This window comes from Protopterus annectens, chromosome 2.part1 (assembly GCF_019279795.1).
Source record: "Protopterus annectens isolate FY-2018-M chromosome 2.part1, PAN1.0, whole genome shotgun sequence".
In the NCBI taxonomy this organism is placed as follows: domain Eukaryota; kingdom Metazoa; phylum Chordata; order Ceratodontiformes; family Protopteridae; genus Protopterus; species Protopterus annectens.
In genome coordinates, this window is record NC_056729.1 from 1,589,933,700 (window position 1) to 1,589,961,199 (window position 27,500).

The following is a 27,500-nucleotide window of genomic DNA, read 5'->3' on the forward strand; positions in this document are numbered from 1 at the left end:
TATTTCTGGATTACAGGCTGCATCACTTATCTAATCATACAGTACTAGCAGAATCTTTCTTCTAGTGTTATTTGAACTTTATTAATATGTAACTACACTGCACTCTTTTACAAGCTGTCTCACTTATATTGTATAACAATTACAGAAATATAATTACTAACCTGCCTTGTGGCGCAACCGCTCCAGCCTATCACCATAGGCTCACCGATTCGCAGAACGCACACCTGCAGCTGTAATATAAATGAAGTAATATTGGAACATACATCTCCATAATATCAGCTAGGATAATTCCTTTCATACATAATTACATGGATACTTACTCAGTAGTGGGGCATTGGGCATTTGCCGGGCCTCCTGGATCCAACGGTTCAGTTGGTCCTGCTTCTGTCTCTTCAGGTCCGCATGGTGGTGACGGACCTGTTCACCAGTCCTTGGTATGCCTGTGGCACTGGTGAGATCATGTGCCAACCGGTTCCACGCCTCTGCCTTATACGCACCCCACAGAACCTGGCCCTGCATGAGTTGAGCCTCATGATCATGGACTAGGAGCCAAACCATGTATTTGGACTCAACACCCCACCTCTCTGCTCGGAAGCGACTACCCTCTCCTACACCTGCCATCCTGACTTGCAAATAGGTTCCACAATCAGTTATGCTGTGTATTCCCGCCTATGGGGCTTATATATGCCGTTTTCCCTGCCCTTATCTGTGATTGGCCATTTTGGAATTGTATCAGCTTCACAAAACCTGCTTTGTCATGCTTATATTTCCATTCATTCCTATATATATGCTAATACTGCATTTTTCAGTACAGCTGTCATGGCTTAGTGGTTCAGTACTTTGACTATGATGCACAGTATCCTGGGTTCGAGCCTGGGCATTGCTTTTTTTTTATTTTACTACTGTCTAGACAGGCTAGGAGGTGTGTGTGTTTAAAGGCGGCTTTCATACAGGTTGCTCAACGTTGCCCGCTGGTAAGCCGGTTGGCGCGCTGCGCTGCGCAGCTCCGCGCAAACGGGTTACGCTGGTTAACACGTTATTTGGCTATGAGCACGCATATTACGCTGTGAGAAATGTTGCGCAACTACGGGCACACAGTTTCAGCGTGTTGCAGCGCTGCTCAACTCCGGGCACTCGTATTACACCTGTTAAACCACTGGTCACCTACGGGCAGACATACTCAGCTTGCTAGAGCGCTGCTCAGCTATGGGCACTTATAAACTGTTTTATTTTTTTGTCAGATTTCTTCATAAAAACATGGCCCATTTCATTGCATTTTACTTAAATTATAATTTTATATATATATATATTATATATATATACACACACATATATATATATATATATATATATATATATATATATATATATATATACACATATATACATATATGTCAGGGGATTGTTTCATGCTTATTTCACTAAAAATAAAAAAATGATGTTGTTGGGGCTCGAACCGTGACTACCTCCTCTTTGGCCGACGTTTCTACCGCTGTGCTATTGCTACTTGGCTTATTTTGCATATTTAGATCTTATATGCTTTTCCAATGAGTGCTAACTGTCGCTGAGCAAAGGGCACACCCGCGCAAACGAGCGCAATTACAGGCAAACATTTTTGAAATTATAAAAAAAAAAATTAAACTGTTCATTTTTACGTTTTACATTTCAGTTGGGTTAATAGTCTGTGGGGGCATGTGTGCTGTTGTGTTTCTTGACATTTCCGCGGACTCGCTCGTGGGAGTTTCCTTTTGGGACTGTGATTCTTCTGGGGGCGTGTCCCTTTGCAGGACTCGCCATGCAGACACGCCCCCTACATTGCTACATGGACCGTGTTAGCCTAGGGTGTGATTCAGCATGCCCTCATGAATATGCATGGCATGCTGACATCACCCGGTTTAACTGCAGCCTCCGTGTAAGACTTGCTAACTCTTACACGGAGGCTTCGTGAATCCTGCCCAATGTCTTGAAAAGTGCTGAGATGCCGCACATAGTAATGACAATAGAAGAACACAGCCTACAGTTGTACTGCGAAGCAGTTTGCAGACACAAAGCGGGGAGTTACGCTACTGAGGAAGAGGAATTTTGCTGCTGTTCCTCCTCTTACATCTCTTTACCACATTGACAGATTAGCAGTTAAAACTTCACACACCCCTTTCCACTTAAAGATGAAGTCGTTCCGAGATCACAGTATGAATTGCACCACTTTAAAAATCTGGTTGCGATAATAACGGAATTTATGTATTTAAAAAGAAAAGGGTTCAAACACTGATTTTTTTTTAGATGTTTTATTTTTATTTATTTTTTTTTTATATAGTCTGTTTTATCATGTGACTAGGCTTCTTAGTTTAGATTGGATGTTGTTGGGTGATGTATCCTAAGTATGGGTATTTATGTATGTAATGAGTAATGAATTTTAGTCTGAAGAAGTCTCTGTGAGTTAAAGGAGATGAAAGCGCTAACTGAAGTCATTGTTTTGCCACTAAAGAGTGTTGGTGTACCTACAGATACTGCGGTTTATTTTGTTTCTGACTATTGTTTGATTTTGCTGTGCTGTTTTTGATGATAAAAATGTGGTAAGGACATAGTCTTCATGAAATCGATCACTAAAAGGTGCCAGTGTGCCCTCCTTTGTTCTTGAGTATGCTGTTAAGTCATTTTAAACTTGTGTACAACAGTTATGCCATCTAAGCTTTTGTATGAAAATTAAAATTTAGGATGAAGAATTTATACAGGGGATAGTGTCATATCTGAAGTAGGGACTTCATTTGTCAGCAACCTTTGGGTCTTGGATCTGACATCGGATCCGAGCCGGCAACTTATTTTACAGCTTATGGATCCGAGCTCCTAGCTCCTCCCCTCACCCATAATCCCCTGCCAACCCCAAATGACCTCAGATCTAGTTTGCCGCTCTTAGAAGAGACAGCTGGATTTTGAGCTCCTGGCGATGTACCAGATAAGTGTTCAAAAATTGTCAAGTTAGATATATTTTTGTTGGTTAATTAAAGTGTGTGTGATTTAGGTTCCCTTTTCGTAATTTTCTTCAATTGTTAGTGTAATCCCTCCCCTCGCTGATTCGCAGAGTGTGTGTGTGTTTTTTTTGGGCCTAGTGTGATTGTGTAGTTTACTTTTATTTTACAACATGTCGGAGGCCCCAAAACCCATTTTTTCCAAGTGCACCGAGTGTGGACATAAGCTTTCACCGGCGGATGGCCACACTCGGTGTGTTCGGTGTCTTGGGGTTGAACGCCTGTCCTCTGGGTGTTCCATTTGCGCGGCGTTCAACCCCAGGGCACTGAAAGAGTGGAGGTCGAAGCTGATCCTGGCAGGACTTTTGCCCCCGTCTTCGGCTTCGGCCTCCGTTACTCCCGTGGCACCTCCTCAGCCTTCGGTGGTGGCCACTGCTGCCCCCCTTCCCCCGGCCGGGATTCAAACTCCCACTAAGGCGCCGGAGGAAAGGGAGGCCAGGAGGGAGAAAAGGAGGGAGAAGCACCACAAGCAGCGGGCCGAGACCTCCGCTTCGGGCCCCCCCCCCCCCCAGATAAGCAGCTTCTCCCTCCACGGCTTCCAGGTCCCCTCCTCCTCTGCTCCGATCCTCTTGATTCCCCGCGACCCGAGGAGGAGGAGACCCGATCTCCGTCGAGGTCATCGAGGCGGCATTCCAGGCCCGCCTTGGTGGCCTCGTCGAGATCCACTTGCAGCCTTTCTGACGCAGACTTGGACCGGATGATAAGGTTCATCCAGGCCCAGCTGCGGATGGGAGTGCTCCTGCCTCCCCCCCCCCCCTTCAGGGGGGAGCTCTACACCTTTTTTTGCCCCGATAGCTCCTTCTCCGACCCACTTCCTGGGTTCGGAGCGCTTGGAGCCGGGCAGCATTGGAGCCGGGGGGGTGGGTTGGCGTCGACAGTACTGGGTACTTTGAATCCGACCCTGCCCTCGAGTCTGTCGGGTCCTTCGTTGGATCTGACCTCTCGGAGCCGTGGGTCGAGCTTCGGATCCAAGGGATTCAGTGTGCCTTCGGCTCCGTCCAGGTCGTAGCACACGGGTCCTTCGGATCCGATGGCCTTGGCGCCGGTTCCGATCCCTTCATCGGATCCGAGTGGGCGTCGGCTTTCGGACCCCAGGGAGAGCGGCTCCCCCTCGGCCTTCGATGCAGTGGAGAGGGCTCTGTCGAGAGCATCCGGACCCCCGGTCCTTGCTTCGGCTCCACCCTGCACCCCCTCTCTGCTGGGTCAGGCTTTCATCACCCGGCCACAGGGACAGCCTGCTTCGATGTCCCAGGTTGTTCCATTGGAACAGGATGTTGCTGGTGAAACCTCCTCGGACAGTCCCCCCGAGGATGTGCCTCGCAAGCATAAGTGTAAGAGGAGACACGTGGACTCCCCCCGAGTCCTTAACAGAGGACACTGACTTGGATGAAGGGAAAGGCTCCCCTAGGTCACCCCCCGAGGATGTCTCCTTTGGAGACATCATGGAAATGCTCAGGATCAGGGGGGGGGTGGTCTGCCCCCAAGGCTTCCTCCGACGAGTCCGTGTTCCTGGAGGCATTCGAAGCAGGCCCGTCTACCTCTTGGGTGTCCTCTCTGGCCGACCCTCTGGTGGACCTCATCACCACCAGGGCGTGGAAGGAGCCGGACACTGTGGAGACAGTCCCCAAACGTCCGGATAGAATTTTGAGTCCCCCTGCAGACTGGTCCCACTGGAGCAAGGGTCCCCCCGTAGATGCCATGTTGATGGCGGCAGCCACTAAGAGGGAACTTGCTCAGGAGAGCCCCTCAGTCCATCCACCGAGCAAGAAGTCCCGCTCGATGGATCGCCTCAGGAAGCGGGTATTTAGTTAGCGACCTTCTCAGTAAGGTCCCTGAACTACATGGCACATATTAGGATGCAGCGAGATCTTATCAAAGAATATGCTGCTTCCCTCCCAGAGTCCATGTCGGCGGAGGACAAGCAGTTGTACTCTACTCGTATGGCCACTCTAAGATCTATTTCAAATACCTCTATGCGGCTTTTGTCCCACGTCACAGAGGGAGCCGCTAGAGCCAGCGGAGCGGGTCTAGTTATGAGACGTCAGGCCTGGCTCCGACATTGTGACTTCGCGGAGCCCTTTAAGGCATCCTTTGCGAATGCCCCCTTTGGTTCTGCCTTGTTTGGCAAGACTGTTCGCGAGACACTTGTCCAGAGCGAAAAGGACGGGAAGACGTTGTCTGTCGTCGGAGTCCGCTTCTCTGCTCCCCAGAGGTCCTTCTCCAACAACCAAAAGAGACAGAAGAAGATGTGGTTCCAGAAATCGCAACATTCCCAGCCTGCTCCGGACAACCAGTCCTTCGTGGCAGAGGAGGACAGGGAGGACGCCGGCCTAGAGGCAGAGGGGCCCCGAAAAATTTGGGGTCCAGAGAAACCTTCTCTGATCGGCCCACACAGCAGCCCTGAGGGATTGCTCGACTGCTCCACTCTGGAGGCAGTCGGGGGGGTGTTTCTCAAAGCACCTGGCGGCTTGGGAATCCATCACGTCAGACCGCTGGGTGCTTCGGATCATATCCAGAGGTTACAAAGTCCCAGTGCACCATGTCCCCAGACTCAGGAACCTCCCCGATGTACCACCCAATCAGAGGGAGGCGGCAGCCGCAGAAATCCAGCAGCTGCTAGAAAAAAGAGCCATCCAGCCCGTCCCCCCAGACCAGCTCGGATTAGGGTTTTACTCCAGGTTCTTTCTGGTGCCAAAAAAGATGGGGGACTTGAGACCGATTCTAAACTTTTCCCTCTTGAACCTGTCGGTAACCAAGGAAAAATTCCGAATGGTCACTCTTCAATCTATTCTCCCCCTCTTGCGGGAGAGCGACTGGATGTGCTCAATAGACCTCAAGGATGCGTACTACCACATTTTAATGGACAGACGATCCAGGAGGTTTCTCCGCTTCCGGCTGGGAGCCGGTCACTATCAGTTCAGGGTCCTTCCCTTTGGTCTCACCACAGCCCCCAGGGTGTTCACCAAAGTTTTAGCAGTGATAGCGGCCCACCTGAGACTCCAGGGAATACAGGTCTTCCCATACCTGGATGACTGGCTCCTGACCACCCCAACAAGGCATCTACTCTGCTCAGCCAGAGACTACTTTCTCCGCCTAGCTCCCCAATTAGGCATTACGATCAATATGGACAAATCCTCCCTTGCTCCGACACGAGTGATAGATTTCATAGGGGCCAAGTTGGATACGAGAAGTCTGCGAGCCTACCTCACTTCGGAACGACTTCAAAACTTTCATGTGCGGGCCATCCTCCAAGCAGAAGCTCCACCGGTGGAATTGGTCCTGAGGGCGCTGGGCTCCATGGCGGCAGCAATAACTCTTCTTCCATGCGCTCGACTGCATATGAGGGTACTACAGTGGACCCTCCAAGTACAATGGTCCTTTCAGCTTCTCCCCCTCAGTCACCCTATCTCACTCAGCAAGGCTTGCAGGAGGGCCCTATTATGGTGGCTCCAGTCCCCAGACCTCCATACGGGACGTCCCTTCTGCACTCCGCCTCCTCTCGTCACGGTGACCACGGACGCTTCTCGCCTTGGGTGGGGGGGGGCATTGCTCAAGCAGAACAGTCCAAGGCACGTGGAACGACACTGAGACCTCCCTGCATATCAGTGTTTTGGAGATGAGGGCGGTGCTGTTGGCATTGCAAGCACTTCAGAACCTTCTCCCCGTAGGAACTATTGCGATACAGACGGACAACATGTCAGTTGTCTGGTACATCAACAAACAGGGGGGAACCAGGTCTTTACCCTCTCTGTCGAGAGGCCATGAGGGTGTGGGAATGGGTGATCTCCACCAACCGCTTTCTGATCGCAACGCACATTCCGGGATGGTCCAACATTCTGGCGGACAAACTCAGCCGCACTATCCTTTCCCCTTACGAGTGGTCTCTCAATTCCCAAGTAGCGAAGCGGATTTTTGCCGAATGGGGGCAACCCTGCTGCGATCTCTTTGCCTCTCCCTCAAATCAAATGCCAGCTTCTTGGCTCTGATCCCAGGGGAAGCCCCAAGAGACGCTCTAGTGCATGCTTGGCCGCCCGGTCTACTTTATGCCTATCCTCCACTACCCCTGATGCTAAAGCTCATACAGAAAGCCTCTCGGTTGGGGAGCAGAATGATCCTCATTGCCCCCATTCTGGCCTCGTCAAACTTGGTTCCCTTACCTGTGGTCTCACTTGGTGAATCCTCCCTGGATTCTGGATCCCAGCCCGGATCTAATATCCCATCCATTAGGATTACCGACCCCGAATCTGGACAACCTGAAGCTGACAGCTTGGCTGCTCCAGTTCCACTCTTAGTCAGGACTCCCGGCATCTCTTCACCAGTTAAAGCCATCTTGGTGGCAGCGCATAAACCTTCCACTAGGAAAGTTTATCGCAGTAAATGGAAGTGCTTTTCCGTCTGGGCGGAACATCATAACTTAGATCCCTTCACTGCGCCGTTACCATCCGTATTGGACTTCCTCACCGGACTTTTTCAGCAAGGAGTAGCTGTTCGACAGTCAAGGTACAATTGGCAGCCATTTCCCATTACCATGTGGGACATGAGACAGGTCCTTTGATGACAGTGAAACTATGCAAAACCTTCCTCAAGGGTACTTTTCTGCTCAGGCCCCCTATCAAGGAAGCTGTACCCCCTTGGGATCTATCACTAGTCCTTCAAGCCTCGACTGCCCCTCCCTTTGAACCAGCTGCCTCGGCCGAACTTAAATATCTGTCTTGGAAAACAGCGTTCCTTGTAGCCATCACTTCAGCGAAAAGAGTTTCCGAACTTCAGGCCCTTTCTGTGAAACCTCCCTACTTGATCTTTCATCAGGATAGAGTGTACCTCAGGACCAATCCCTCCTTTCTCCCTAAGGTGGCTTCAAAAACCAATATCAATCAGTCCATCAACCTACCAGTTTTCTTTCCTAAGTACCAGAATAAAGGAGAATACAAGCTGCATTCCTTAGACGTGCACAGACAACTGCGCTTCTACATTTATAGGACTGCTGGTCACAGACAATCCGATCACTTGTTCATTTCCTTTGCCAAATTCAATTTGGGTAAAGCTGTTTCTAAGGTCACTTTATCACGTTGGATCTCTCAGTGTGTTCTTCTAGCCTATGAAACTTCTGGGAGGCCCGCACCTCAGGGAGTCCGTGCACATTCCACTCGTTCCAAATGTACTTCTGCCGCCTTTAGATCTAGAGTTCCTTTGGATGATATTTGCTCCGCAGCCACTTGGGCCTCCTCTCATACTTTTATCAACCATTATAAACTGGACGTTATTTCCAGAGGGAGAGCATCCTTTGGCTCCGCAGTGCTCCGGAACATCCTTCCATGATGGCCGCCCAAGATTTAGGTAGCTGGGGACTCTGTCCCAAAGGTTGCTGACAAATGAAGTCCCTACTTCAGATTAAGAAGTTATGTACTCACCATAACGTTCCATTTGAGTAGGTGACTTAATTTGTCTGCAACCACCCCCCCCCTTCCCCCTGGCCTTCAGAAGTTAGTTCTTGGATGTCTTTCCTTGATCCCTGTCGGGGCACCTTTTACTTAAGGTACTTGTAGAAGGGCAAACTTGATCTGAGGTCATTTGGGGTTGGCAGGGGATTATGGGTGAGGGGAGGAGCTAGGAGCTTGGATCCATAAGCTGTAAAATAAGTTGCCGGCTCGGATCCGATGTCGGATCCAAGACTCAAAGGTTGCAGACAAATGAAGTCACCTACTCAGATGGAACGTTATGGTGAGTACATAACTTATTATATAGAACAAATATTTATGGTCACTGCCTCTTGAAGGTGAATGCAAAGTTTTTGTTTTTGCTTATTCTTTCACCTGTTTGTCTGTTCACCATTAAAAAAGTTCCTTAATTGTTTTAAACTCTGGGTTCATGTGATCACCAGCTCTTACTCTGCCAAGAATGGTGAAATGAGGTTTAGAATAATTTACTTGAAAAATTACTTGCTGTGGCTGCTGTTACCGTATACTGTTAACGTTTTGTTGAACTGATAACTATCTTTCACTAGATTAGTTGTGTTTACCATGTTCTGCAAAATTGAGTTTAGTCATTACCATCCTTCATCAGATTTATTTTGATATTTAAATAATTGTGATAATAGTAAGAAATGTTGATGTTATAAATTAAAATGTGTGGATTTTTTTGTAGAGAGGAAGATAGAAATTGTAAAAGTTGTGGACAGATCTCCATTCGTTCTGCTTGCATGTCTTCTTCTGTTCTTTTTATTCATACTGTGACTCTGCTTTTCTTTTTCTGGAATTATTTATTTATTCATTTTTTACATTTTTCCTCCAAGTTCTGTTAATTATTCAGCAGCTTCTTCCAGCGACCCATTTATTCTTTCTCTCCCTTCCTAAGTGTTCACCTGATATAGGGTGAGGGAGATGGGTGAAAAGGACTGCAGCTGCCATCTGTCACGTACTCTTAGTGTTTTAAGCTTTTAACCTTTTCCTGATAGCTTGACATACTCTCAGACCACAGCAGGGACCTTCAGTGCTGTCCACATTGTGTCCGGGTGCTTCCGTGCACTCTCAGATTCTGGTTACAGCAGTCTCTTCCCTTATGCTGAATGTTTATTACCTGGTCTCCACCAGGTGCCAGTGTAGCAGTGGACCGAGCCAACCTTGCTGTACTCAGGATGTGCAAGTAAATCCTGGCTGCTCACTGTCTCACTTCCCAGTCCACTTTTGTAGTTGGGCAGCTGATTGATTCAGTGTCACTTGGGTGATGATCAGGGCTTTATTCTGCTGTGTCACAGATGTTTTCTGGCATTCTTCGTTGACAGTTTTGTCTTTACTTGTATGTATTTATCTCGTGAAATGCCGATGGTGCACTAAATTTAAAAACAAATAATGATTAGCAATGTTTTATTTCCAAAACCCACACTGGTTCCTTAAAAGCCATCTTCTGCAAATATTTTTACTTATTTATTTTATTTTTCCTTTTGTTGACCAGGTTAGTCCCATTAGGCTAGTAGTCTCTTTTCGGGGTAGACATGAAATGGCATTTACAATACTACGGGAAATTTGGCCAGGGCATCAATGAAGTTCCACCACTGTTTTTGATAGGTGCTGTGAAATCGTTTACATCTACCTCAGCTACCACCAGCTCAAGTAGAGTTGTTTTAATTAATGTCTTACATGAAGGATGGCCCACTCAGGAGTGCAGCACCCCCTTATGCTCAGCTACAGTGTCAACAATTGATATCCTTGGTATAGGAATAGAACCCACAGCGTTCTACACCAAAGGAGTGTGTGCCACCTGTTCAGACACTGACACTGTTATAATGTCATTTTGGTACTTATGAATTATGTATGTACACATTGGTGACTGGTTTGAACTTTAGAATGTCCATTTATTCCATTTTTGAACCTGCTCTTTTGGCCATATTTAGGTTCATAGGTTCATACTAGGCTGTCTGCCCTGGGGCAATTATAAGCCTAGCCCGATTCTGTATGGCTTACGCCACCCCTTGATTTGAGTATACTGTGCCCTTGGACTTTAGAATGTCCATTTATTCCATTTTTGAACCTGCTCTTTTGGCCATATTTAGGTTCATAGGTTCATACTAGGCTATCTGCCCTGGGGCAATTATAAGCCTAGCCCGATTCTGTATGGCTTACGCCACCCCTTGATTTGAGTATACTGTGCCCTTTTTAAGGTTTAGTTTACTGTGCCTCTGTCTAATAGTGACACGGGAGTAATCCCTGGGACAAACCTACGATCCCCCATCCACCTATCGAGATTCTTCTTGAAGAGATTCATTGAGGTGCTCTGCCTCACATGAACTGGAATTCTATTCCAGAGCGAAGGGAGCCTCTGGGTTATAAACCTGTCCCTCTAGCAAGTTCTATTTATTTCTGTGCTGAGGTTCAAGTCCCTTGAGCGTGTGGCTCTAAGGGATTTAGATTTACTGAGGTGGAGCATGTCCATTAATTCTGGATTTGACATAGCTTTGTATGTCAGGCATAGATCGCCTCGAAGTAGGCGGTATGCAACTGAGTAGAGCTGGAGTTTTTTTAACCGAGCAGCATATGGCATCTGTTTGAGACCCTTGATCCTCTTGGTGAGATACTTTTGGGGTCTTTCTAATTGCTGCAGGTGTCTGGTAAGGTACATCCCGAAAGGGGCATTGTATTCTATGATGGGCCTGATGAGGGATGAATAAAGGGGCACGATTACCTCTCTTGATCTAGATGTGAAACCCTTCGTGATGAGGTGGGCTATGTAGAAGGTCTTTCTAACCACTTTGGCAATGTTGTTTTCAAAGGAGATATTTCTCTTGTATTTGCTTTGATTTGTTTCACTTCATTACTTTTTATGTTACTTCTCTTCTAGGGTTCACAAAGAACCAAGTATTGGATTGTACTTTTCTACTTAGAAACTGATGACAGATTAACCAATAGCGTAATGTTATTTTTCAAGATACACTGAAGTGGGTGGTTGCAGAGCTTGGAAATTGCATCATTATGGGAAAGTACTGCATCTGTAATAGAGAGCATAATATTTGGTTTGTATTCTCTGTATTTTTTTTTCTTTTCATCAGGACGAGTAATGGAAAGAGCAGTGTTATTAATGCCATGCTGTGGGATAAAGTGCTTCCATCAGGGATTGGACACACCACAAACTGCTTCTTACGGGTAGAGGGAACTGATGGCATTGAGGCGTACATACTCACTGAGGGGTCTGAGGAGCGGAGGAGCATTAAGGTAATAAATGCCTGATATGTCGTATGACATTTTATTGCCCCATAGTGTAAGAGTCCTTGAGATCACTTGCTACTGGCTCAGATTGTTTGTAACAGTACATTCTTGCATGTGTATGTTAAATAATTACAGTGGGGAGGTATGGACAGAATATGAAAACAAAGAAATGAAGCTCTGCCATTCTCTGTATGCTGGCTTCCTGGACAATATGCACAGCATTTAGGGCTTGCTGTAAAAAAAAAAAAAAAAAAAAAATGCATGGAAAATACCTACATATGATTCTTCGATAACATAGTGGCAGAGCTGCAGAAGAGATGCGTTTTTGTACACTGGGCTGACGGATGACATAATTTGTGCTGATTAGCTACGCAGCATAAACAACGGTGAGAATACAGTTTAGGAACAGTTCTGCTGTGTAGCGCAGTTATCACATGAAACTGCATTACAACACATTCACAGAAGTCCACTGATTGGACAGAAGCCACTGCATGTCTGGTGCAGCACAGTCTGAGAAGCAGTCAGTGCTACAACTCGGGTGCAGCCTGAAATTTATATTTATACTCAAACCTCATGCCATTGCCCTCCTCCATCATTTCAAATGTACTCAAACCTTAAATTGTTGCCCCTCTGCTCTTTGGAAAGACTCTCCTTATTTGCAGTTGCTGCCAGTTTTAACCATAAAAGGCTATTTTTAAAGTTAATTTGTTATGGAGTAAGTATATTTTGTCTAGCTTTATACAGCAGCACTAGTTTAGACACTTCTAAGTCTTCTTTGCTCTTTGAGCCATAATATAGCTTAAGATATGGTCCGAAGAAGTAGTGTGTTCATTTCAGTACCTTGAGTATGCCTAGTTATGCCCTCTACACCCTTGCCACAGTGGTAAGATTCTGTGCTCAAGACTTATCTCCAGAAAGTGCATACATACTTATGGGCACACAGTTTGTGTTATGCATGCATATGTAGTATGTAAAGACAAACATACACACACAGCTGAGCATGTTGCTAAAATTCACTTGTAAATTGATTCCACTGTATCACAGCACCTGTGTAAATGCATCATCAAGCAATAATGACTGTACTATTTTATTTTATTTATTTATTTTTGTTTATTGGGGTAATACCCTGATCACAATAGACAATTTGGACATGCACTATGGTATACTGTGTCACGGTCCAGTGGGGGATCTGTAGTATGGCATAATAGGTGATCTCAGTCACAGACTACGCAGCCAAATGAGGCTTGTACATGGAAATAGGCATAATGGCAAGCACAGTGTAGAACTTTTCTGAATTGTGCTGGCTTACAGAAAACTTATGACAAGGTCCCAAGAAAGCTGATTTGGGCAGTCCTGCGGTCATTCAAAGTCCCAGAAACATTGGGAAGAATTAGTGCAATATATGTACAAGGACCCAATGACTCGTGTATGAATAGTGTTCGGTCTTGCAGAGGGATTCCAGGTGTGAGTAGGTGTGCATCAGGGTTCAGCTGCGAACCTACTATTGTTCATACTCTTAATGGACTATGTTAGCAAACTTGTCGGTGGGGACATGTCAGAAGAGTTGCTGTATGCAGATGATGTGGCGTTATAGGCAGACTCTGAGCAAGAACTTTAGCAAAGAATAGGGGAATGGAAAGCAAAACTGAAAGCACATGGGATGAAACTGAGTACAGATAAGACAGTTGTAATGGCAGCAAATTGGGAGAAATCAGGAGAAGCAGAGAATTGAGATAGAAGGGGAAAGTAGTGGAACAGGTTAACAGCTTCAGGTATCTGGGAGGGCTGGTTGAGGAGATGGGAAGTCTGATTGAGAAGTCAAAGCTAGAATCAGAGGGGCTGCAGCCAACTGGTTCAGTGTGTCAGATGTAGTATATGACCAGAAGAATGCCAAAGAAGCTGAAAAGTAATGTGCACAAAACAGTGGTGAGACCAGTATTACTGTGTGGTATAGAAACCCTAGACAGGTAGGTAGAGCAGTGTGCTAGAGGTGATAGAGATGAAGTGCCTGAGACTGGTAGTATGATGCACTGTGGAACAGAAGAAGAAATTAAGACGCAAGAGCAGAAGCCAAAGTAGCTTCAGTTGCAAAAAAAGGAACAAAGAACAGATTACTGGGGTTTGGGTACATGTGCAGAAAAGCAGAACATCTGGTGAAGAAGATTTGGGACAGACAGGAAGAAGGCTAGAGGAAATAAGGGCTTCCAGTAAAGAAGTTGGATGTATTGTGTAAAAGAAGGTCTGCAGCAGTAAATCATGAGTTTCAGAGTAGGTGTGATAGTGACACTGAAAAGAGAGAAATTGGTAACTTTTAAAATTGTAACTTTTTTTTAGTTTTCATAACTGGAGCTTTTCTCCCTGGTTCGCCGTTGAAAAGGGGCTTCTGCCCAGTTGGACTAACCTGGTCAACAAATGTCAAAGTAAATATAGATAGTAGTTTGGCCCTCTTGGTATCCATTCTGTACAGTTGTGTCCGTGAAGCTGTGCAGTGTTCCATACATTTCAGATGTTAGTTGTGCTGACTGCATACAAATGCCTAGACTGCTGCACTGTGCTCCATTTTATTCTTCCGTCAAGCCACCTGTAAATGCACATTTACAGTGTAGGATGTAGTCTGCTGTGCTGTGTACCGACTTATTATGCCCTCTCCATTGCAGCACTGTCCATGCTATGCAGCTGCAGATCACGTTGTGTGCCATATGCTCCTGTATCTTGTTCTCACAAGCTACTTGGTAACATTAAGACTGTTTATTAGAATACATAATAGGCACATTTTTTAGCTTGAAAGTCTTTCTGCAGGTCAGACTAAAAAAAAAAAACAGCGTTGATTGAAAACTTTAACTTTCTGTCTTCACATTTTACTTTCTTTTTTAACACTGAACTTCTAAAGCAGTGTCAGTGGCACAACAGGTAGCACACTTGCCTTTGGTCTAGAAGACTGTGAGTTCTGTTCTTACATAAAGTAAAAAAATTCCAATGCTACAGTGCAGCATAATGGAGGTGCTGCACTCCTGCATGTGCCGTTCTTCAGATGAAATGTTAAACCAAGGCCCTATCTTATTGAATTGGTGGTAGCTCAGGTGGTTGTAAAAGATCCCAATGCACCTATCAAAGAGAGCATGGGAGGTTTGCCAGTGCCCAGGCCAAAATGTTCCCTAGTAGTGTAAATGCCACCTCGAGTTTCCTGTGAAAAGAGGCTACTAACCTAGCAGGACTAATCCAGTTAAAAAAGAAGAATAAAATACATCTGCAAATAAAAGTCATTATCTAGAGATTATTTAGCCACAAATTCTAATGACTGAGATTTGAAAATTAAATCTGACAGTTCCGTCATTTGTTTATGTATTACTTATATTTGCAGCATCCCTCCAATGTTCCTGAATTCTCACTCATCCCTCCAATGTTCCTGAATTCTCACTCAAAAGCAAAGTTCATTCTTGCCAGTGTAGAAACAAGCAACATTTTCAAATTAACCAGTGCATCAGGTCCCAGTCGGTTGAGGTGTTCCTACCTCACCTCCCCCTGAAAGGCTTGTAAAAGCATATAGGGTCATTCTGGGAATAACAACTTACTTGTTTTAATAAGGTGATGTTCTTCATGTTTCACTGTTGCAGTCATCACATTTGGGTTATTTGCCTGCAGGTAGCCTTCAGCCGGCCTGAATACCAGAGTCTTGGATTCCTGCATCGGGTGCTGTCTCCTCTTCCATGACGTCAGGTCGTTAGGGATATAAAACATGCAGACGACACCATTACATCAGTTTTTCTTGCTGCACAGTGTCCGAAGCAGAAGCAGTTTGCAAATGCTGGTCGGCCGACTGCTGAAATTTTCGTTTTGGAGTTTCAGAACTGAAGTCTTCAAAAAAGCTAAGTACCCTGTTGGGGATCCCTTTTCTTGCTCTTAACCGATGTCAGAAGATTTTTCTTTTGGTGAAACCTTGCACACTCTTGGAGCATTTCCACTGGGAAAGCCAAGATTACTCTGATTCCAAAAAGAGGTGTAGGGAATTCTTACTCCTCCCCCAACACAGGCCTTTAGCCATCCCGCCTGTTCTGGACATTGTGGATGATGCTTTCTTGGAATCTATCCTTTCCCCAGACACTTTACCTCCAGCTGCTAGAAAACCTGACAGGTATTACAGAATACCGGACTCTCACAAGTTGCTCTTCAAGAATCCCACTGCGGATCAAGAGACCATTTCCCAAGGACCTAAGGGCATTAAGGCTACTGCTGCCAAAAACCCCACCCCTTCTGATTGAGATTCTAGAGCCTTGGACAGGTGGGGTAAGAAGATGTATACTTGTGCTACTTTGGCCATTAGGGCTTTAAATTGCCAGTTTCATATGTTAAAGTACCAGCAGCATATTATGGGACTACTTAAACAGAAAATGATGTTGATTCCTGACTGTGCTGAACACAAAGAATTACATGATTTAATGCATTCTGCAGAACAAGTTGGTAAACATACTTTGCAATGTGGTTTTGACTCTTTAGAAGCATCTTGCAGGGCTGCTGTCACTGGGTCTGTACTTAGAAGGCATGCTTGGCTTAAGGAAAAAAACTTGCTAGATCATGTTAAAGCTAAATTACTGGATGCTCCCTTAAACCAAGATCGCCTGTTTGGCAACACAGCAGAAGTCCTCAAAAAGATGGAGGAAAAAGCTAAATCTATGCAAACTGTTAAAGATTTCCTGCAAGTACAGCCTCCCAGATTTAGTAGGCATTGACCTTCAAAGAATTGGTCCTTCCCAGCCTCTTCCAGGCCTTCAGTCCAAACCCAGGAACAGCAGACCACCTAGGTTACAGTCTCTGGCTACGCACAGGCCTAAGCAGTGGGGGGCTCCTACTTCCAAAGCAGGGAGTAGTACAACACCCCCCTACGGGAAAATGGCACAATGACTTAACATTAACCCTTCCAAGCCCTGCTCAGCTGCCTGCTCCCTTAGGAGGAAAGCTGACCCTGCATGCAAAAAACTGGGAACTCATTACCCAGGGCAAATGGGTTTTGAATATTTCCCAAGGATACAGATTCCACTTCCACACCCTACCAACCCCAAACGGTTGGCCAGACCTAACCCCAAATCAGTGGGCAGAGGCTCAACAGCAGGTTCTCTCTCTTCTAAGTATCAGAGCTATTCAGCCTGTTCCAGCAGAAGGGGATAAGGTTTTTATTCAAGACTTTTCCTGGTACCCAGAAAAGACAACTCCTGGTGTCCTATCCTGGACCTCTCTATTCTAAACACTTTTTTGGTAATCCCAAAATTCAAGATGCTAACACTTCAGCAGCTGCTTCCTATGATAGGCAAAGATGCCTGGTTGGCAACCTTAGACTTATCTGCACATTCCAATAAGGGAATATTGCAGGAAATACCTATGCTTCAGGGCAGGCTCCATGCACTTTCAGTTCTCTTCACTTCCCTTTGGCTTATCTACTGCGCCCAGGGTATTCACAAAGTGTCTGTCTCCAGCCATTGCATTTTGCAGGCGGAGAAATATTCATATATACCCTTACTTGTCCGATTGTCTGTCTGATTCAGAGCCAGGAATTGCTATTAAAACATCTGGCATTCGTAAAGAAGCTTCTAAACTCACTGGGGTGCACCATAAATGAAAAGAAATCTCACCTAGTACCCTGTCAACAAATTGTATTCCTGGGAGCAAGCTTGAATACAACTTCCCAGATGGCTTTCTTCACTCCAGAGAAACAAGTTTATTTGACAACCTACTTCAAACTACTGGCCACAAAAACCCATCTATCTGCAAGGAAAATTCTGAAAGCCCTGAGGTTCATGGCCTCTTGTATTCTACTGATTCCATATGCAAGACTGCATATGAGGAAACTGCAATGGTATCTAAAAAGCCTATGGTGTCAACATTCTCAGGACCTAGAATCAATGATTCCTGTCATTCCTTGTATAAAGACAGAGTTCCTTTGGTGGGCAGAGGCCTGCCACCACAACAAGGGGCTCCCTTTCACTCTACCCCCTGCCGCCCAAACCCTAACAACAGATGCATCAGACTATGCATGGGGGGCTCATTTGGCAGGGCAGTGCATTCAGGGCGAATGGAACCCCAGACGGATGCACCTGCATGTCAACCAAAAAGAATTTAGTTGTACAGAATTCCTTGACATACTTCAAGGACCACATTCTTCCAGGACAATTATTGGTAAAGACAGACAACACCACAGTTGTGGTACATAAGCAGGGGGAACCCACTCATACCCTCTCTGCAGACTAGCCATGGCTCTCTGAAATACAACCTTGAGCTACCAAGTGCACCTACAAGCTCAATTCCTGCCAGGCAAGCTAAAATCACTGGCAGACGACCTAAGCAGAAATCTCATGGACCCACACGAATGGAAACTGGAACCAAACATTTTCAACCTCTTGAGGAACAAATGGGGGACTCAAGAGCTAGACCTGTTTGCCTCCCCTCAGAACTACCAATTGGACAAATTCTGCACAAGAACTTCCCACAGTCAAGCTTGGAAAGTGGATGCCCTGTCCTTTACCTGGGAAAGCCTCTCAGTTTATGCCTTTCTCCCTCTGCCTCTCCTCTCAAAGGTTCTGCTAAAGATCAAACAGGACAAACCAAGGACAATACTGATTGCACCAGACTGGCCACGCCAGCACTGGTACCCCCTCTTGCACAGTATGACACTGCTGGAACCATGTCACCTGCTTCAGACCCCTTCCCTGCTATCCCAGCAGGCAGGCCAGATTCAAACCCTCGGATTCAAACCCTGAATCTTGCAGCCTGGCTAATTCATTGAGCTCTCCAATAGCATCCCTCAGTAAGCAGGTGCTAGATGTCATTCTGGAGGCAAGGAGGCCTAGTACTAGAAATTCCTATGCTGAAAAGTGGAAAAGATACTGTTCCTGGAGCCAGATTCAGGGGATGGGCGCAGCCAGCTTACCTCATATTCTTCTGTACTTAACAGAAATGTGGGCCTATCCTTCTCGTCTATTAAAATTTATGCCTCTGCCATTTCAGCACATTATAATACTGAACCACCCCTCTTCCGTCACCCCCTGCTAAAGCAATTCCTCAGAGGGGCCAAAAATTTAAGACACCCCAGGAGATCCCCTACTCCTGCCTGGGATCTTAACTTTGTATTGGAAAAGCTCACTCTCCCTCCTTTTGAGCCAGCTGCAACTGCAGAGTTGAAATTCCTTTCTTGGAAAACAGCCTTCCTTCTAGCCATCACTTCAGCAAGAAGAGTGTCTGAATTACAGGCCCTCATGGCAGTGGAGCCCTTTCCGTGCAGACAGTTTCCCTCAAGACCAACCCTTCCTTTATGCCCAAGGTGGTGTCTAGTGTGTCCCTTAACCAGTCCATTCATTTGCATTTTTCCCGAATCCACAAAACAAAGGAGAATGAATACTGCACTCTTTGGACATGCACAGACAACTTTAGATTTTATTTGGACAGGACTAAGCCTCTCAGAAAATCTGAACAGCTGCTAGTTGGCTTTGCTGCAAGGGCAGAGGGGAAGACCATTTCAAAGTAAACCATTTCTAAGTGGATAGCCCATTGCATTCATTTCTGCTATAAGCACCATGGAAAACCTACCCCACAGGGGATAAGATTACATTCCACCAGGGCTGCATCTACCTTTACAGCCTTTCTCAGAGGTATCCCTACCAGGGACATCCTAGAAGCTGCTACCTGGAGCTCTGTACATATCTTCAGCAAGCATTACCACATGCCTATTTTTTCTAAATCCAGAGCTGGTTTTGCCACTGCAGTCTTGCAGGGCTTAATAGCTGGCCCTAATGCTCTCTAACTTCCTCCTCCCTTCCTTAGCTTTGGGAATCAACCCAAATGTGATGACTGCAACAATGAAACACGAAGAACGTAGTACAGTTGTGTACACTTACATAAATGTAGATGTTAGTGTATTCACTGTTCCAGTCCTGGTTACTCTCTCTCCAGCCCCCTGACTTCTCTTAGCTCTACCTTTCCTTTTTGTTTGATGTATTTAAGTTTTCTGGTGTCTTTTCTTTTTTGTTGGAGTGGTGCCATAATATATAATTGCTTCCCATTGTGGTGCACCTGACATCTGGGGCAAGAAAAACTGATGTAATGGCGTTGGCCGCATGTTTTATACCCCTGACGACCTGACGTCATGGAAGAAGAGACAGCATCCGATGCAGGAATCCAAGACTCTGGTATTCAGGCCGGCTGAGGGCTACCTGCAGGAAGATAAACCCAGATGTGATGACTGCAACAGTGAATACACTCTAACATCTACATTTATGTAAGTGTACACAACTGTACTTTCCAACCTCACCTCCCCCTGAAAGGCTTGTAAAAGTATATAGGGTCATTCCGGGATTAACAACAAGTACGGAAGACTTTTCCCACCACGGAATTTGTTTTAATAAGGTCAATATCCACTAAAATACCTTGCCACCTGTAAACCTAACAAACTGGATCCAAAAAAGCACTGGTGAATGTCCCCATAACTCCCGCTTGTTATCTGTCTATGCTGATAAGCATTAGGTTCTTCCCCAATTAAGGTAAAAACGGAGTGCTTTCTACTGTTCAACAAACAGTGCATTTCTCAATAAACTAAGTGAAGCAAGTGTGCTACAAAAGGTAATTGGAAAACGGGCTCTCTGTATTATAAATTGAGAAGCAGGCAGGGAACTGTGTAGTTTTTAACAGTAGTGCCTAGTAACAGAGTATTGGGCATATAAAAACAAACAAAAAAGCGTGCTTGTAACTCATTTAACAGTAGGTCTTAGGAACAGAGTATTGGGCATATAAAAAGAAACAAAGCGTGCTTGTAACTCATACCTGCACATTCTGCCTCTAGGCATCTGCTTTACTGGTTTAGCTCTGCTCTGCTCGCTTAACTCGCTCTGCACCCCACCCTGCATCCATATCCCACCCGCCCCCAGTAGTGCTACGTTTATAGTACCACTGGCACGCCCCCTTAATTAGCTAACCAACTACACATGCTCCTAGAACCCAGCAAACTTCTAACACAATAATACACCCTCTATCCACCCCACTATCCATATTAACCCACCCATAGCTTTTCTATTCTCTCTAATCTTTTATCCACCACATACACTCAATACAGACCCTACCCTAATAATTTACTATGACTACAGCTAAAACACTAATGCTGCTACCCTTACCCTGCTATTCATTCCTTATCACCTAAGCTCCTATAAATATGTACAGCATCTTGAAATCCAATACCCAAACTCTGACACCAACCCAGCATTTAATAAGTTTATGCACCACATAACCACCCCCTCTCCTAATTCCTTGCCCCCCCCATTTACCATTAACCAGCTAAACACCGCCACATTAGCTTAAAAACCAAAAGCTACTAAAAAATCATAAACAAATTTTTAAGACTCATAAGCAACTTAAAAATTAATCTTATGAAGGATGGAGGCATCCACCCCAACCCTGGCCCATCCACAACAGTAGACCCAAGCACACCATCTAACAACCCAACGTGTACTACCCAGATTGATAGACTTCCAAACTTATTTCTGGTCTGTCATCTTGACATCAGAAGCCTAAACAACAAGATCCATAGCCTACAAGGACTCTTAGCTGTTCACTCCTCTGATATCCTGTGCCTCACAGAAACCTGGCTAAAACCAATAACCAAAGATAACGAAATAACCCCCCCACAGTACAACATCCTTAGACTGGACTGGATCTCCAGGAAAGGTGACTGGGTAGCTGTACTATACAAGTCTACCCTAACAGTAACAATTAACACCCAACAGCCACCCCAGTTTGGCAATGCAGACATTCTCATCACCATACTAATAATAAACAGAAATAAATACAGATACATTGTCTGCATTTATCTTCCACCCGGCAAGAATGACAATACTCTAGAAAATATCTTACATTGGCTAGATTCTAACTATCCCCAGGAAACCATTGTCTTGGGAGACTTTAACATTGATTGAAACACCTGTTCCTCTGAAACTCCCTCCACCCATTTAAACCTCCACGGCTTTACTCAGAACATTGCCACCCCCACTAGATTTAGCAAAAATAGAGTCAACGATAGTATCCTTGATTGGATGCTTATTAACAGCCACCCCTAAAAGTATAAGTCAGATGCATTACCCAATCACTGCCTTACCTATATTATTGGGCTCAAAGCCGGTAATACCAACCAGCCCACCTTCAAAACTATAAGAAACATCAGGAAATTTAACCTTGACAGCTTCCAAAATGAACTCAAACCATGTAATTGGAATGTCTTGAAAAGACTCCCATTACATGAAGCAGTTGAGTACTTCATTACCAGATTTCTGGCTATCCTTAACCACCATGCTCCTACCCGTATCATCCATGTAAAAGCCACAGTTGCACTGTGGCTATCTAAAGAAACAAAAACCAAGAAACAACGCCTGGGCCAGGTAGCATGTTACCAAAGCCACTGTGGACCAAGTAAGATACCGGCAGCTAAGGAACCAGACCAAAAAATCTGACATTCTAAACAAAAAATCACTACACCCTCCTACAACAAAAATATCAGGTAAAACCTCAAAAGTTCTGGACTGGTATTAAGTCTTCTCCACCCAGGTCGTTCCACCACTCCTACCCCATCAGCTGCCCTTGATAAATCCCCTGTAGAAATTGCAAACCGCTTCAACTCCTCCTTTACTGAAACTATCCAGTCTCTAGCTACCCATCTCACTCCATCCGACACAAACACCAGCTCTGGCACATCTAGCCCTGATCCACCCAGCTCACCTTTACCTTTCAAACCGTACCTCCAACCTGATCCGGACCTTACTCAAAAAGCTAAAACCTACTACACTAGCTGCTGACCACCTCCCAGCTGTATATCTTCAAAAAGCAACTGATGCCATAGCACTTCCCATTTCTATTCTGATCAACAGATCCATCTCAGAAGGATCCATCCCAGCAATATGGAAAATATCACATGTGATACATCTCCATAAAGGAGGAAGTTCCACAGAATTATCTAACTTTAGACCTATAGCCATTCTTTCCCCACTAGCTAAAATCATGAAAAGATGCATGCACAAACAAATCGTGCACTTTCTTATTCAAAACGGAAAGCTCGCCGACTCAGCACGGCTTTAGGCCATTCCACAGTACCACCACAGCTCTTCTATCTTTCTCTAATGTCATCAGTCTTCATTGTAACAACAACAAACTACCTTCAGCACTCTTCCTAGATCTCTCAAAAGCTTTCGATATGGTCAACCATCAGCTACTGCTCAATACCCTACAAACCATTAGGTTAGACCAACACGCAATACATTGGTTTCACTCCTACCTAAACGGTAGACAGCAAGCTGTCTTATGGCAGAGCAAGCTGTCATCCCAACATCCTCTAACCCCAGGTGTCCCACAAGGGTCCATACCAGGTCCCCTTCTTTTCTCTTCCTTTATCAATGATCTGCACACCACCATCCCAGGAGCTACCTACATCCAATATGCAGATGACTCCACGCCAATATGCTCCACCTCCTCTCCTACACAACTTCTAACCCTCACTCAGAAGACCACTTTCAGCATGGCAGAAACATGGCTAGCTAATCGCTGCCTGCTTCTAAATCCTAACAAAACCAACCTACTACTATTCTCCCCTAACCATATAATTTCTCCTTCCTTCCTTCAACATCAACTCTAGCAATGACACCATTATCTCCCCTGATGACCATACAAAGCTTCTAGGCATAATAATAGACCACAACCTTAAATTTGATAAACATGTCAATCACACTATTAAGTTCAAAAACAAAATTTGGCTCCCTGTACAGAGCCAAACCTTTCCTCACCCCACCCCACCCCCAGCTAGGGTAGCTATTGCAAGATCACACCTCCTCTCTACCCTTATGTATGCCTTCCCTGTACTCGCCAACCTGTGCAAAACCGATCTCAACAAATTATCAGGATGTTACAGTCATATAGCCAGATTCACTACTGGCATGGCTTTTGGGACCCACCATTGCCAGAACCTCAAAGCACTGGGATGGCTAGAGTATCCTACCCTTCTACAGGTCAACCAGCTTATAGTAGCGCATAAAATACTCCATCAACCTGATAACAGCCCTGCCCTCAAAAATACTCGCCCCTCATAGTGCCCCCAGGCCATTACGCTCAGCTGATAAACTAATGATATTGACCCAAAAATCCAACAACTCTGCAGGCGATGCTATATTTGCCAACTCAACCGGTAAAGTATGGAATCTACTCCTTATTACCATTACCAAAGAAACCTCACTACCTCTATTTAAAAGAAAACTCAAAAAAATACCTTGCATCTCATTGGCTGTGCTTTTGTTGTAAACCTGACTAACAACTTCACTAATACATGTCTTGCTACCCAACTTGCTGTTTAGCCAAGTATCTATGCCTTATAGCATTTGAATGTCTAAGCATTGTGAATTATGAGATCTGATTGTATTCTATGTTCACACTTTCTGATAGGTCTGCCAATCAGATGCAAGTCTGCACATTGTGTATATTGATATCTGCCTGTATTCTTTGTCTATATTTTTCTAAACATGTCTGAGTTTATCACTCAGTGATGTATGTACTCTCTCTTTTTTGGTATGTGGAGATTTTCTCCCTGGACCTCCGCTGAAAATGGACATATATCCAGTCCGGACTATCCCGGTCAACAAATGTAAAATAAATAACAATAAATAAAATGCACAAACTGTATTGCAGACAATTGATTCGTTGTTCATTATTGATGCAGAGTGACTATTTCCCAGATTCAGGGTTCATACACCTATCAGAGTCTGTAACAAATAAACATACACTGCATACTTTGCATCTGAATGTCCCACATCTTTTTAAAGCTTTGATTAATCTAAAAGTTGTATTTAAAAAAAGTTGGTATTTTTATGCACGTTTAAGAAGAATGGGTTTTACCCCCAAAAACTTTAATTTTCCAGTTATTTTTAATAATTTCCATGATGGCCCTAAAAGAAACAATAAATGTAATTAAAAAAAAAAAAAAACAGGCAAAATTATACCATTACTGGTGTTAAGCCCACCGTTATCATGAGCGGACATTCCAAGCTAATATCTGCAGGTAGTAGTAAGGTGAAGGTGCGAGTCATCAACACTTGCAGCTTAATAAAAGCTAAGCTGCCAAGAGGCTTACCTTTCTTTTGAGACAGTAATGGTTACTGGCTGTCATAAACACCTAGTTTGGAGACCTGTTCTTTCTATAAATACATGGTTATAACTGACCAAAGACTTGATGTATCTTTCTTTTTTTTTTTTTTTTTTTTTTGTCAGCCTTTCCAATGTATGCAGGATTGTATAAGCAAAACTGTGGGGGGGGATTCAGACTCTGGTTACAATAGCAATGCAATAATGCATTACGAAATAAGTTTATGTAACATGTTATCGGTACTCCTGTCATGTCATCTCTCAAGAACATGACCACTTCTGTGATAAACTTATAACCTTCTCTGTAATGGAAAATGTTTCTACTGTGTATCTAAATTATACTTCCATTGACTGTATAATTGTCACCCAATTATCTGGGACAAAAACTATTAGACTTCATAAATTTTAACAGTCTGCAACAATCTGTAAAAATTCCAGCAGTGGTAAAAGTGTATTAGTTCAAGTATTGTCAGACCCTCGCTTACTCTTCCTGAAGTATCAAAGCTATCACTGTACTCCAAGTATCAAAGCTATCCCTGTACTCCAGGAGCTGTCAGCTGTGACAGGTATTGCTTCAAAGAAATTGGTTTTAATAGGCTTGCAAACTATGCATGCCATTTACCAGTCTCTGCATTGGGAAGCTGTTTTTGTAATGAGTGTTGGAGTAATGTATTATATTTGATTAAAACCATTTTTCATATTATTCCCCAGAGCAGAACAGTACAAAATGGATACAATATTATGTTCTTGAATCTGTGTGCTTACAAAATTTTTTTTTACTGAGGCATAGATGTCATTGTGCATTGCATTTTCCCCACTTCTGTTGTAAGCTACCCCCTTGATTTGTTACAGTTGTGTAGCATAAAACTTCATGAAAACTGTAATAATTGAGCATGACAATTTAGTAGTCATCCCCTTTGCTGTCCACAAGACTAAAGCACCGCTGCCTGGTAAGATGCATCGCTTACAGAAAAGAATATGTCCAGTGATCGGATTACTGTCCAAAAAGATGTGCTTACCTATGTGCACTAATACTGTTCTCTTTCTCTCCAACAAATGCTATGAAGAAAGGATCTGTAACTGTTTCCATGTCATTTTATAGCAGCTGCTGACATCAGTACGGCTTGAGGACTGTTTGTGTAAGATTGTGGGACAGTACCTGATAAAAAGAGTTCCTTATGTCTCTGGTATGCCATATGTGGGAAATAAAATTCTTTGCCATAGCATATAATGGTTTGAGCTTAAAAATGTTTTTAGAAAAGTGAAGGGACATTCCCTTCCTGTGATTCTAAGGAAGGAAGTAGAAGTTTTATAAAATACAGGCCACTTCCTTTTAAGTAAACCATACTACAACTGTACAGTAGGGAGAAAAGAGACCTTGCTGTCAAATTAAATGGCAGGTGAGGGTGGACTTGTCATTGATATAGCCAGTTTTTAATTCTCTATATCAGGAAACAGGCTATTGAGGCCCGGATCCACAAGTGGGGGGCCCTCCACATACCCCAATAATTACAGACCTGTCAACCTTGCAAGCATATTTTGTAAGGTGATGGAGGCAGTAATAATGGAAACCTTATTCTCTATGACATAAAGAGGTAACTTTTTTCAAAGGTAGCTCTATTAACCTTATTTTTATTTCTTGAAGTATGACTGCTGCCCTGGAAGAAGGTTTTTCTTTCCATGATTCAGGTTGTAGCCTGCTATAGGTCCCCAACCATGTCCCAAGACTTCCACTCCATGTTCCTAAGCACACTGGAAACTATTAGGGTCAAACCCAACACTCTCATACTAGGTGACTTCAACTACCCCTCCATCAAGTGGGAAAACTACTCATGCACCAATATACTGGCCCAACGCTTCTTGGAATTCATCAGTTTCAATGCCGTGGACCAGCTCATTCTTACACCTACTAGAGGAAGCAACATCCTTGACCTGGTTATTACTAACATGGGCAACCATTGTTCTACAGCAGTAGTCAATTCCTCCCTGGTTAGATCCGACCACAAACCAATCACCGTGGAAATCCACATCTCACCTACACCCCCCATAAAGGTAACTACCATGAAAAACTTCTCCAAAGCTGACTTTGGGCTCCTAAAAACAGAGGTGACTAACTTCACTGCACCCATGTTAATGGAAAATAGATACATGACTGCCGAATCATATACCAATTCACTGTACGAATATTACATAAATGCATGGAACTAGCCATACACAAGAATCCAAAAAAAGGAAGCCAATCTGGTGGTTCCCTGCCATTAATATACTCTGCAATAGAAGGAAGAAACTGTTGCAGAAAAAGATGAAGTCCCAAGACTGGAAAAACTCCCTTACTAGCCTCAGCAAAAAGTTGAGATCCCTCATCAAAACCTCTAAAGCCACCTATGAAGGCAGAATTGCGTCAGACACTAAAAACAACCTCAAAGACTTCTATAGTTGTATCAAGAATCTCCAAGGCAATACCCAGGTATACTATGAGTTACCACACAGTGGTACTTCTATACTGAGCCAACAGATATTGCCAACATACTGGCCGACAGATTCAGTGCCAACTTTGCCCCCCCAATCACAATACCGGAGGAGTGCCAGGCACCAAGCATTACTGCAGCACAGGTTAAAGCTG

The 27,500-nt window shown here is 44.5% G+C and overlaps 1 protein-coding gene across 1 annotated transcript in view; it reads left to right on the forward strand.

Annotated features, from left to right (window-relative positions):
* The window catches only part of MFN2 (mitofusin 2), a 495,982-nt gene that overhangs the window by 58,471 nt on the left and 410,011 nt on the right, over positions 1 to 27,500 (forward strand). Inside the window, exon 3 of the mRNA XM_044063040.1 lies at positions 11,569 to 11,731. Coding sequence (XP_043918975.1) covers positions 11,569 to 11,731 — 163 coding nt within the window. The remainder of the gene's footprint in view (positions 1 to 11,568; positions 11,732 to 27,500) is intronic.